The sequence below is a fragment of the Chroicocephalus ridibundus genome, chromosome 4, assembly GCF_963924245.1.
Source record: "Chroicocephalus ridibundus chromosome 4, bChrRid1.1, whole genome shotgun sequence".
Taxonomy (NCBI): Eukaryota; Metazoa; Chordata; class Aves; order Charadriiformes; family Laridae; genus Chroicocephalus; species Chroicocephalus ridibundus.
In genome coordinates, this window is record NC_086287.1 from 57,769,933 (window position 1) to 57,782,243 (window position 12,311).

At 41.7% G+C, this 12,311-nt stretch overlaps 1 protein-coding gene across 9 annotated transcripts in view; it reads right to left on the reverse strand.

Annotated features, from left to right (window-relative positions):
• Positions 1 to 1,672: 1,672 nt before the first annotated feature.
• Positions 1,673 to 12,311, reverse strand: part of BCL11B (BCL11 transcription factor B) — a 96,876-nt gene continuing 86,237 nt past the window's right edge. For all 9 annotated transcript variants that reach the window (XM_063332835.1, XM_063332828.1, XM_063332834.1 and 6 more), the window contains one exon: positions 1,673 to 8,899. In XM_063332835.1, coding sequence (XP_063188905.1) covers positions 6,888 to 8,899 — 2,012 coding nt within the window. In that variant the 3' untranslated portion in view covers positions 1,673 to 6,887. The remainder of the gene's footprint in view (positions 8,900 to 12,311) is intronic.

Consider the following 12,311-nt stretch of genomic DNA (forward strand, 5'->3'; position numbering starts at 1 on the left):
TGCTGCAGAGAAACTCATTTGGATTTAGTTGTTTGCAACCTTGTTTGTGTGATTTCTCACATTTCCTCTGTCAAAAGGGTCTAATCCTGCTTTTTCCCTCATGCCAACGCATGTGAATAATCAGGGCTCTGACAGACAAGCTCTAGCAGATCCAACTGTGATGAATTAAGGCATTACCACTTCCAGGAGGTCCATGCTTCTCCTTGCTGGGCAGATGCCACCTTCACTAGCAGAGGCGGTGGACGGAAGGTCCCCTTGCGGCTCCAGACCCCCCGGCCACAGGCCAGGACGCTGACGCTAGATCTTCAACCACCACATCAGCATCTGCAAGGCCCGCAACGCTTTTAAAGCTGACAAACAGACACAACGGTGTAAAGCTCCACCAGAGAGAAGTCATGTTTATGGGGTGTCAAAAACACCCCATTCAAATGCAAACTGTACAAAATTTAGAAGTAAAATGTAACAGCCTTTGCAGCTCACTGCAGAAGGCATTCAAAACGAACGTGGCATTTTGGGAATTACAGCATGAACTATTGCCCAATATAATTGTCAGCGTCGGGTTCTGATTTCATTCTCACTGGTTTTTCATGAGTGCAACTTTTCAAAGCCTGTAACTTTTATATCACTCTGAAGCCTTGATCCAGCAAAGCACTTACACACGTACCTAAATTTAGATTGTAGATTCAGGGAGCCTGAGATCAGGAAGGGACCATCTGTAGGAGCTCTTCTGTAGCACAAACCACTTAGCTTCCCCTCCTGACTTCTGAGTTGAGCCAAGCCCTTTAAAGTCCAGGAGCAGCTCCTTTGAAATGAATTTCAATTACCCACCTGCTTTGAATCACAAGCCTGTTACATGGTTTGTTGGACCAGGGCCTCCAGGAAATCAGAATCTGGTCTTCGACACTCCAAATCTTTCCTGAGCTTTCCAATAATGGTTTGAATAACAATTCCCTCATTTAAGATTTCCGTGCGTTTGCTAAGAAGGTTGGCTTGATAAAGAGTATCAGGACAGTGAACTGCCCGTAGCTGTAAGCTCTTATTCTCAAACTGCAAGTTCTGCAAAATTCTGCCTTTAGCCCTGCGTGCCTTTGTCCCTAGCTGAGGAGGAGGAGCAGATGTGTGTCTGTAGTTACCTTTTGGTGCTTCTCACACAATAATACAGAGTCTGTGGCCCAAATTCAGCTCCTGGTTAAATGGCTAAGTGTTCTCCCTATTTGCGTTGGCATCCAAGAAGCAAAACACATTAACAAACTAAGGTGCATACGGCACGCGGTTAAGTTTATGGGGATGGAAAGAAGCACAAGAGCAAAGTTCTCACTTTCTTCAGAAAACCGTGCTAATTGCCCCAAACATCGCACAATTTAATGTAGGAAATTTGACTGTTTCAAGCATTATTCTACCATTTTCTCTCAAGACCCCTACTCAGGAAATACATTATATTTACATCCAAGGAATGTAAGCAGGAATTGAGCATCTGCTTAGCACCATGCAGGTGCTCACGTCCTCCCCAAACAAGAATTCTCTCCTGATTTGACTCCCTTGAGAACCAACAGAAAACGTGGCACGAGCTCTATCATCTGTACTGAAGCTTCACCTCCTCACTCCCTTCTTTTTTCCCCTTCCCACCCCTCAATTTCAAAAAAACAGGAAAGACAAGATTTGGAGATCAAGTCAAATGTCCAATTTATTTTTATAACTTGAAACTGGAACAAACGTTGTTTTGAACGAGCGTACAAATGAAATGGTAGACACATGCTGAACTCAACATTGTGACAATAAGGGAAAAAAAAGAGGCCAAAAATCTTGTACAGAGAATAAAAGGAACAATAAATATTTCACTAAGCCATATTGAAATGACCTCCAGCCATCTCAACATTTTATCCATAATAAAAAAAAAAGTGCTCTCGTTTTTTAAACAGAGCACAAATACCAAGCAATAATAAATAGTTCCAAACTTGTAGTAAAAGACAAAACCTCCAAGTAAACAACAAAAGCTCATACAATAAGTAATAGAAAAAGGTAATAAAAATATTTTGCCTTGCCGGTACAAATGCAAACAACTTAAATCAACGTTACTTTGCTTTGCAGTTCTAAAATACAAAGAGCACCATAAAAATGAGTTTGCCTGTGATAAACAAAACCTTGGACTGTCTTTTACATAGGACTGGGATGAAATGCTGATTTTTTGACCCTTTCCTTAAAAATCGATATTTTTCTTTCTAAAACCAGGTTCTCAGACCTGTCCTGTTGCCAACGGAGTCGACGGGAGTTTTGCTCTGGACTTCAAAGGCAGCAGGACTAGACACAATGGAAGTAATAAAATTCAACCTTAAAATAATAATAAAAAGCTATTTAAATTGTGAAGAGAACTATGGCAGCATTCTAGCTATTTTATGTCTATGTAATATTGTGCTTATGGCCTAGTAAACTACAGTTCTTCTAAGCAAGAAGAAAAGGAGGGCCATTTCATTGCCACTACAGTCTGCAGAAACACAACCCTTGTGCTTTTGGGTGACTTATTGTTAGTTTCAGTGATTCAAGTCACAAAATTAGACAACTGCTGGTGTTAGCTATCCTGGATAAATAAAAACAACAGGGAGACCAGAGCTCCTAAGCAACTTACACTAAATTAAAAGGTAAACTTTCTTAAATCAATGACTGGTGGACTGAAAATATGCGGTTAACTTCCGCTCTTCGTTACACCGATGCATGTCCAAGGGATTCTGCTGAGTTCTGTGACATGGCTCTGATTTATAGGAATGCCAGAGACCTGAATTTTCAACAAAAAATGAAAATGTGCCTTTAAGGGACTACCTGCCAGCCTCAGCTACGCTGGAGTAACCCAGGACTAAGAGTGATGAATAATTCCTGATTTATATCAGTTTAATTGAGATCCAGAATTTGTCCAGAAGTCTTAAGGGTACGTTGTTCAAGCCAGGAAGACATATATCTATCTGTTAGGTAGCTGGACCAAATTCTCCCTGCTGTCACACCCATGCCTCTCCAATTGCTCCAGCAGCTCTGCACCGATGAAAGCAGCAGAAGAATTTGGCACGGCCATATTTTTTTTCCTTTTTCATGTTTTAGTTTTACCGTCATTTCCTGTAAGAGCGGTGAGCATTTTCTCCTTCTCCCCTTCACTAGAGCATCAGTGCCTCTTCTGCCACCTGTCTTCCCCTCGACCCAAAAGGGAGAGAGCATGAGAGAGAGAGAGAGAGAAAGAACAGCAAAGAAGAGAGAAATCAAAAGGCACAGGATTTCATCCCAGTCCCTCAAACATTCAGAAATTTATGGAATGTACAATTAGGAGTGAACAGCAGCAAAGCAGCTAATAACATGGACTGGCAAGACCTGTACACGGAGTAGGTCCTGTTCTGACAGGGAAGAGGAGGGCTGTGCCTGGACCAATTTTACTTCAACCCGGTTACAGCTGTACCAACAGCAGCCCGTTTTACCATTTTATGTCCAAGTGGACGCAACAGCTCTCACTGTTTGCTGGAAAACGACTTTTCTTCCAGAGGGCGGTGGCAGGGTGCGGGGAGCGGTGAGGAGGGGGTGGCCAGGAGAGGGAAGACGTGTTGGGCAGCTTCTTGTTTGGAAGGGGGCCAGGGGAAGGCGGGGGCGGGGGGAGGGGGTAATCTCCTCTCTCTCTCTCGAATCTGTGGGGAAAGCTGTGGGATGTCACCCCAGACGCCTTTACGGGACCTGAATTTCATTTCACATGAATAGGCAATAACCATCCAGCCTGGTTCAACCATACCTGGTAAAACCTTGATGCAAGGGGTCCAGGCAACTTTGAAGTTATTTAGAGCCCTGTGGGAACAGCACTTTTTTTGTAGGCCATTTCTGACAAAAAAAATATATATACAACTAAAATTATTTGTGAACAACAACAACAAAAAAATTAAAAATAAAAAAGCACTTAATTATTTTGTTTTGTTTCTTTTACTCAAAGGTCGTCTAACAACCCCCTTTTTTTCCTGTACAATAAGGACTTCACATACAAATTTTTTTTTATTTTTGCAATATTTTATCCTGCCAAATTAAAAAAATATATTATGGCAGCCTGTTTGTTTGTTTTTATTTTTATTTCCAAATTCACTAACAAAAAGGTACATTAAATCCCTTTAAAAGGACAAGCGTACAGTTAAAAAATTACAAGCTTCAGTAAAAATACAGCAAGTGCCTACATCATATGAATCAACCAATATCAATATCCATTCCAGAAGGGGAAGGGAAGGGGGGAAGGGGAGAAAAAAAGAGAAAAATAGGTACAGGTCAGAAACGTGATTTTTTTTTTCTGCAAAGCAATAACAATATTAAGCACTTTTTTCTACATACTTTTTCTACATGGTGTAGCAATCACCTTTTAATCCCCAAATACAGGATTCTATACATTTTTTGAAATAAAAATTCAACACCCAAGGCAGAAAAAAATTTACTAAAACTCAAGACTTTACAGTTACAGTGACAAGAACAAATTTATAGACCCACCATTTAAATTTTACTGCAACATTTTCAAGGAAAAAAGAAAAGTTTTTTTTTTTTTTTCTTTCTGGTTTTGTAAAATGCCCAGGCATTCTCCATTATTACAAATACTGGTCCACTTTTACAGTAATCAAGAAATTTTAATATATATAATATATACTAAAACCCCGTCACCAAAAGAAAACAATATACACATGGCCATTATGGCATTTTTTTAATAACCTATTAAGCAAACTTTGAAAAAAAAAAGATTGCTCAAACACACATACACACAATTTCTTTTTTACCCTTGTATGTATTCAATACTGTAAACGTATTTTAAGACAGAGTGCACTAAATTTAACTTTTAAAAAAATTAGCCGTTGTTCCTGAATTGTTTTTTCTCATTCAATGATAACAACTTGTAATTTGTGTCATTTGAGTTTTAATTCAGCAGTAAATCATTTCCATTCCATTTCCTAAGCAGCGTTGTCCTGAAAAAAAAAAAAAGGCTGAGAATAATTCAGCTAATGGATGTCCGAAGTTGTGCTGGGTATACATCTTCATTTGATTGGGTCTTATGGCATATTCATGTCCACTATCTTCAACCAGTAATTTTTTTTTTTTTAAGTAAATGTGGCTCTTTTTTTCTAAAGAATGTACTTTTCTTGTTTTACTTTTTTTTTTTTAAAAGTCTTTTCATTTCACAAAAACGTTTTGCATTTGTCTCAAGAGACTCAAATAGGAAGATCAGTTTTCAAGGCACTCACGTCAAATTGAATGGCAGTAGAAAAACTGTCCAATAAATTATTTTTATTTATTTTTCTTTATAGTGCCAGTATTGTGAATGCCATGCTTAGCAACACTGACACTTAATCTCAGCTGTTCCCTTACAGTTTAACCCACCTTTGGGCCAAGTAGAAGAATATGATGTAATTTCTTGTTGAGAAGCCATTTTTTTCTCTTAACCACAAACAAAAGCTTTAAAGTGCGGGTCAACATAATTAAAATCTCTAACCATAATTGTCCACTGTTTGTTAATATTAGTCATAAAAGGCTTTACAAAATTTGGAATTTGAAAGTAGAGCAGGTGCATTTTTCTTTACTTTTTTCTGTCGTAATGCTTTTCTCTGAACACAATTCCATTCTGTTCCTAATTAAGTCAAGGGGAAAACTTTCAGCGACTTCAGTAGGAGCAGAATCTTGCCAAGACAGGTAAATCAACTAGAATTTATTTTTCCCTTCCTTGTAATAACATCCTTGTACATCATATAAGATAGTTCTAATGTTCCCATTCATAAACCACATGCCTATGAGCTGAGGCTTTTCATTGAGAAATACACACTTTCTCGTCCTCTAGTAATTATTTTAACTACAGCAAACACGGACTAAAGTCGATGTCCTGAACTCAGATTTATGATTTTGCAGTTTAAAAAGAAAAAAAAAAAGATGGCATTTAGCTGCTCAAAGGTTTGAAAAGAATATTACGATACTCAAGATGTACTTTTACTGTCTCTGGGAGGAGTGGAGGGAGAGGGGAAGAGGGAAGGAAAGACACCCCAAAAAGTGACAAAATGGCACCATTATGTTGCCATAGCTTTTAACAACAAGAAGAAACTATCTGATAGTAATGCACAGTTAAGAATGTTTTTGGGGTTTGAATGTAGCTACCTTCCGCACCTATGTCTTTTTTGTTGCCATAACCTCAGTGATGAAATCCATCTAGAAAAGGCCTCTATCGTCAGCGACATTGTCAGTGCTACATATTCGATCCAATTCCAAAAGAAAGTGCTAAATTTAAAGATTGTTATCCGCTGTACAATTTTGTTTTCCCTAATCTTCAAGGTTATTTAAGAAGAGGAAAGGAAAAAAAAAAAAAAGGTAAAGAAAGAAAAAGGAAAGAAAGAAAGATTTCTGTTCAAATGCTGGCTTCTTCACAAGAAATTACACATGCTTAGCTTAAATTTCAACAAAGCAGCGGCCCAAAAATTATAATTTAAAAAGATATGTTTCTCGCCTACAATGCAAGTAATCTCAGGCTACGACTGGGTAAAATTAAAAAGGGATACCCAACAAAATTTTAAAAGAAATTTAAACAGAAAGAATAAAAAAAAGTACCTGCACATGCCAAAAAATTACAAAAACCCAATAAATACAGAAATTATTGCACAGTTAAAAGGCTCCACAATTTTTACTGCCTTAATCAACCCTCGGGTTTAATAGAACTTTGTAGACACAGGTTATATTTTAAGTGCCAAAGTCTGGCACCTACCATAGTTATGCTAAGTTATGTTTACGGAGGCAAGTTAGGTCATCTTTTCTCAGTTGGCAATAGTTAAACTGTACAAATAAAATGTTACCTAGACCCCTGAAATTTAACCTAGCGGGGGCGGGGGAGGGGGGGGGCGGGGCGGGGGGCCTTAGCTTCTTTCTGCCTGCTCAATTTTGACGTCATTTGTCAGCAAATGTTCTCCATGCCACTTTTTCATGTGTTTCTCCAGGGTGCTGTAAACACTGAAGGGCATCTGGCAAATGTCGCAGCGGTAGACCTCCTTCCCTATCTGGCCATGCGTTTTCATATGGCGCGTCAGCTTACTGCTCTGGGCACATGCATAGTTGCAGAGCTCGCATTTGTAAGGCCGCTCTCCAGTGTGGCTCCGACGGTGCACCGTCAAATTGCTGCAGTTCTTAAAGACCTTGCCACAGTACTCACATGTATCGCTCCTGCGCCCTTCCTTCGAACTGGGTCGCCCGGGGCCGGGACCGCTGATGTGGGGGGTGCTGCCTCCGCTCGCCGTGCCGCTGCGCCCTGAGAGCCCCCCGTCCAGCATGTCCCCCGGCGGGGTGGAGAAACGCAGGCTCCCGTTCTCCGACGAGTGCTCGGAAGAGGTCGCGAAGGGGGATTGTCGGGAGTCTGTGAATCCGAGGAACGGATCCTTCATGAAGTGCCGCGATGCTGCGTACCCTACCAGCCACTGGGAGTAAACGTTTTCGGAAGGTATTATCGTTGCTGGTGGCAAGTCCAAATCTTTCTCTACCTTTATTCTTTTAGAGGAATTGTTTAAACTGGGGCTCGTGATAGGCGTTGGCTTGCGGGGGAACAAGTTTGGGAAGGGTTCGCCCGGGCCAAAGTTTCTTCCGTTGACCGTCCCTTCCTCAGTGCGGTCCAGCTCTCCTACCACTGAGTCTTCATCGCCTGGATCTCTCTGACAGAGGTCTCGAGGACACAAGTCTCGCTGGTCAGAAGACCTTTTCATGAAGCTACTCCTCTTCTGTTTTTCAGCTAGCATGTCGTTATATTGCTGGATGGCACCTAGACTTACATTCTCGATGACTTTTCCCAGGACGAGGGATTTCTCGTCCGGCAGCGACTTGGAGCCGTTTTCTCGGTTACGACTCAGCTCCGAGTCCATACTGAAGCTCGACTCTGGTCGGCTCTCATTTTCGAGCTCCTCTTCCTCCTCCTCCTCCTCCTCCTCTTCTTCATTGTCATGGCCCAGGGAAGGATCGCTCTCGTTCCTGAAATCTGCCTCACTGGATTTCAGTCCCTCTCCAGTGAGCTCGCTTGTGCCTGGCTCGGGGGAACTAGTGGTGGACAGTCCATCGTCTGACCTGCCCGTCATGGAGCCAGCTTTATGCATATGCGTTTTCATGTGGCGTTTTAGCTTGCTGGCCTGGGAGCAAGCGTGGTCACAGAGCTGACACTTGTAGGGCTTTTCTCCTGTGTGGCTGCGCCGGTGCACGATAAGGTTACTCTGGAACTTGAATGTTTTCCCACAAAATTCACAGGACTTGCTCTTGGCCTGAGGCTGGGGAGGCGTAGTGCTGCTGGGGGGCATGGGGGGCAGTGGTGGGGTGCTCAAAAAAGGTGATTTGGGACTCGGCTGGAAAGGATTCAACAGGCGATGCATAGGGTTGGTGCGACTGGGCGAGACTGGCGGAGGGGTGGAACTGTTTCCTGCCAGCTCTCGAAGCCTTCTGGAGAAATCCATCGCTGGGGACTCAATTGCCATGGGGTTTAAACGCATAACTCTGTCAAAGGCACTGGGATGCTGGGCAACTAACCCCATTTCTTCGGCACTAAGGCGATGTGGATCCAGATGATGACGAGGCGGTGGGCTGAACAGCGGAGGCGTGTTTGGGAGCCGACCCTCACCAAAGCCAGGGTGTTCACGCAAGATGGGTCCTGTCATCCGCAAAAGATTGAAAGGGTTGCTGTCTCCAAGGAAATTCATCAACGGGGACTGTGCAACAGTCTCCGGTCCCAGAGGAGGAGGGATGGTGATGCGTGGAGTAAGGGAACTGTTTGAAGGGCTTGTTTCCAGGTAGATGCGGAATCCATGTGTGTTCTGGGCATGCTGAAGCAAGAACCAAGCGCTATTAAAAGGCTGCTTGCATGTTGTGCAAATATAGCTTGAAGGCTCATCTTTACCTATAGAAGAAAAACAGAAAGAACACTCAAAAAATAATACAGCGGAGAACATTTAAATACAGTTGGCATGCGCTTTATTTTGCTAACACATTTCCTCCTTGGCATTTCTGAAAGAAGGACTTAATTGCAATGTATTGACTGATATAAATTGTTGAACAGCACATTTACTCACCACACTTATTCACTTAACATGTACGACAAATATCACACATACGTGTTGGTGCTATATACGTTTATATCCTCTAACTTGCAAATAAAACCTTCCTTTATGACGCATAAGGATCCAAATCCTTTCACGTGTTTATTCCACAAAAAGGAATTTGTTTCAAGGGATTTACGACTGCAGCCAAAAACCAAGGAAAATGCAGTGTGGTAGGTTTTACAAGGCACCTGCAAGGAGCTTCGGTGTCATTTTCACTCTTTCATTTTATATTTTTATATAATTCATGCAGCAGTCCCCTGGGACCTTGCTGAATTTAATTTATACATGCTTCAGTCATGCCAGCATTTCCATTTTTAAAATACTATGTAGGTATTTAGCTGCGCAAGTCCTATTCAAGTCAACAGGATCTTGGAAAACGTACCCTTGCATAAACCACTTTGACATTCTTTTTGCCAAAACACCAAGAAGCCACTCAAATGAAACATCCGGTAATCAAAGCCGACAGCACAGTTGCAATTAACAGTAACAAATGTCGGGCTGTGCTTGAACTGGGTCCCAAGAATTTCTGAGCCTGAGCCTGTCCTCCAATGCAGAAATGCTCACCGGAGCCAAAAACATTGTTCTGTTTGCCTTTCTAGCCTCTTTGAACAACTGCATAAAGGTGGAAAGCATTCCTTTAACCTTGATTCAGCTTTACATAAAGGACAGGTGTGGACAAGTCTGCACTACAGTCATAATTTTGCTAGCTAGAAAATTCCAGTCCTGGGCACAATATAAACTATGTGCTATCTTCAAAAAGCACTTCCCCCCCCCCCCCTTCCCTTTTTTCAATGCCTCTGCAAGACTCTGATAAATCATAAATATGTGTCAACTTGAAAATCACGATCCAGGATTTGGTTGGGTTTTGTTTGGTTTTTTTTAAGTGAGGGGGAGGTTTCCGGAAAAACAACTACCCGTTTTGGAAAATTTAAAGCTAATTTCTTGTTTGTTTGTTTGTTTGTTTATGAAAGCACATATTTTGGCTAGCCATGGCCCTGCTGCCCCTAAAGGCACTAAACTTCCTGAAAGTTCAAAACCTGAACCAAGCTTCCCACCTGACCCATACCTGTGCAACGACACTAACAAAGCCCGATCCCAGCCTCTCCACAGGAGCTCGGATCCGAAACTGAACTACACAACCCCTTTAGAGATGGGGGGTGGGGGGGAGGGGGCGGGGAGACTGCAATTCACAGAAACCTGTTGCTTAGGCTTGAAAATGAAAGAGTTTATAAGGTGAACAGAACCGTATTATCAAAACTATCTCTGTAAAGTGGCCTGACTCATAGCGCTCAAAAAAAAAAAAAAAATAGAAAAAAAAATTAAACTAGTGCACAGCAGGATTGCTGCTGACTGAATTCCCCTCTTCTGGCTGTTTCGGGAACAGCTGCTGCTAACAAAACCTACAAAACCTTAGACAAGGAGGCTAGAAGATTATCTGCCTAACTATCAGCCTGTCAGTCTATCTAATCTTATCACCTAACGTACACCCATAAAAGCGGAAAGGAAGGAGCATCTATCAGGTTGAGACTTATTTACAAAGGTAGGTGATAAATGCGGTGCAGCTCCTCACGCTTCTATTGATTTAGTAGGGCTATAGCTGCGGATAGCGGCTTCAGATCCCGATTTTGGAGAAGCCGGCTTTCTCGCAGCCCAGAAAAACCATACACACCCCGGCGAGGGTTTCTGCCTGGCTGACACGGCCCCCGTGCCCCAGCCCTGCACGCTGCATCCTACGGGACAGACCCGGTTGCTTTGATTAATCTCTAACAACCGCTATTGGAAAAAAAACACAAGTTTGGGAAGTGTACTCGGCTTGGAAAAAGTGCCCGTAACTGCTATTGACATTAATGAAAGCCACATACAAACACGGGAAGGAACTGATACATTAGCCCTTAAAAATCTACTCAGCGCTGAGGCAGTTAGGGAGTTTTATGTCAGCTCTGCAGCCAAAGCAACAGCAAATGCTCCCATTATTACTTCAAATATTTAAATTTCTGTTTCTTACAGAAATATGATGAAAATGTCTAGACCTTTAACTTTTCTTGAACGGCAACATGTGTAGTATAAAAAGTGACAGAAATCACTGAAGCAGACTAAAGTATATAACATACTCTGTCAAAAGCTTTTTTTAACAATATGTTTTACCTCAGCTCACCCTAGAATAGATTTTAATAAAGCCCCTTCTGAAGTGTGATCTAATAGCAAATGAAGTGCAGTATCTTACAAGGTCATATATCTTCAAATTAAAGAGTGCTCTGCACCCTTCACCTTCATTTTATCCACTCTAATTAATCGATTTATTACCCACAGCTGTTCGATTCTTTCATTTTTAAAGTCACAGCGCGCATTCTTTCTTGTTGTGGGGTTTTTTTCTTTAAAAAACATAAAGTGCGTGAGGGGGGGTGTGTGTGTGTGTGCATGCATTCTCCTTGCTTAGCTCAAGAGCTGACAGGAGGAAGAAAGCAGCTGTGTATTAGATGACGACGACAACGACGACAACAACAACAGCAAAGGCACATACGTAAGGAGAAAAATTCCTGAGCAGGCTGAGGATCAAGGCCAATCTAAAACTGAAATGGCTGATTAAAAAAATTACCCTCAAAATGGCAGCTGGCTGGATGCTTGCTACTACATGTTACGTGGAACTGAGATGTTTTGTTTTGTTTTGTTCTCCAAAACTTCACCTCCGTGAAATTCAAGTGAGGAAAGTAAATCCCCTTCCTTTTTAGTTTTCTTTCAAACAGAGCAAATTAGTGCTATTAGTGATCTGAGATTTACAAGCTAGCAGTCATAAAAGAGTCTTCTCTTCCCTTTTGTTTTGTTTAGCTTTTATGCTCCTTAACACTCCTCTTCAGGAGACCCCGACACTATGGCAAAGTTGACTGCAGGCTACCTGGCTACCAGTCTCTGACTGCGTCACGTGTGTACGTGTCTGTGTATATATATATTTTAACTTTCACAACCCTCAAATACTCTCCCCAGACTCCCTGTTTAAAAAAAATGAAAAAAATAAAATAAAATGTTCATTTCCATATTATCACTTCATGGTTATCTTGCCTAGAAGTTGCCCTGAGCAGTGTAGATGCTCACTTTTAAGAACAGAACAATGTCAAAAAGTCTTTGAAGATCCACTCCGAACATTTTTATATTCAAAAACTTGCTAAATATTTTAAACATGCCCAGAAACAGCCACGTATTGCTCAAGAATGA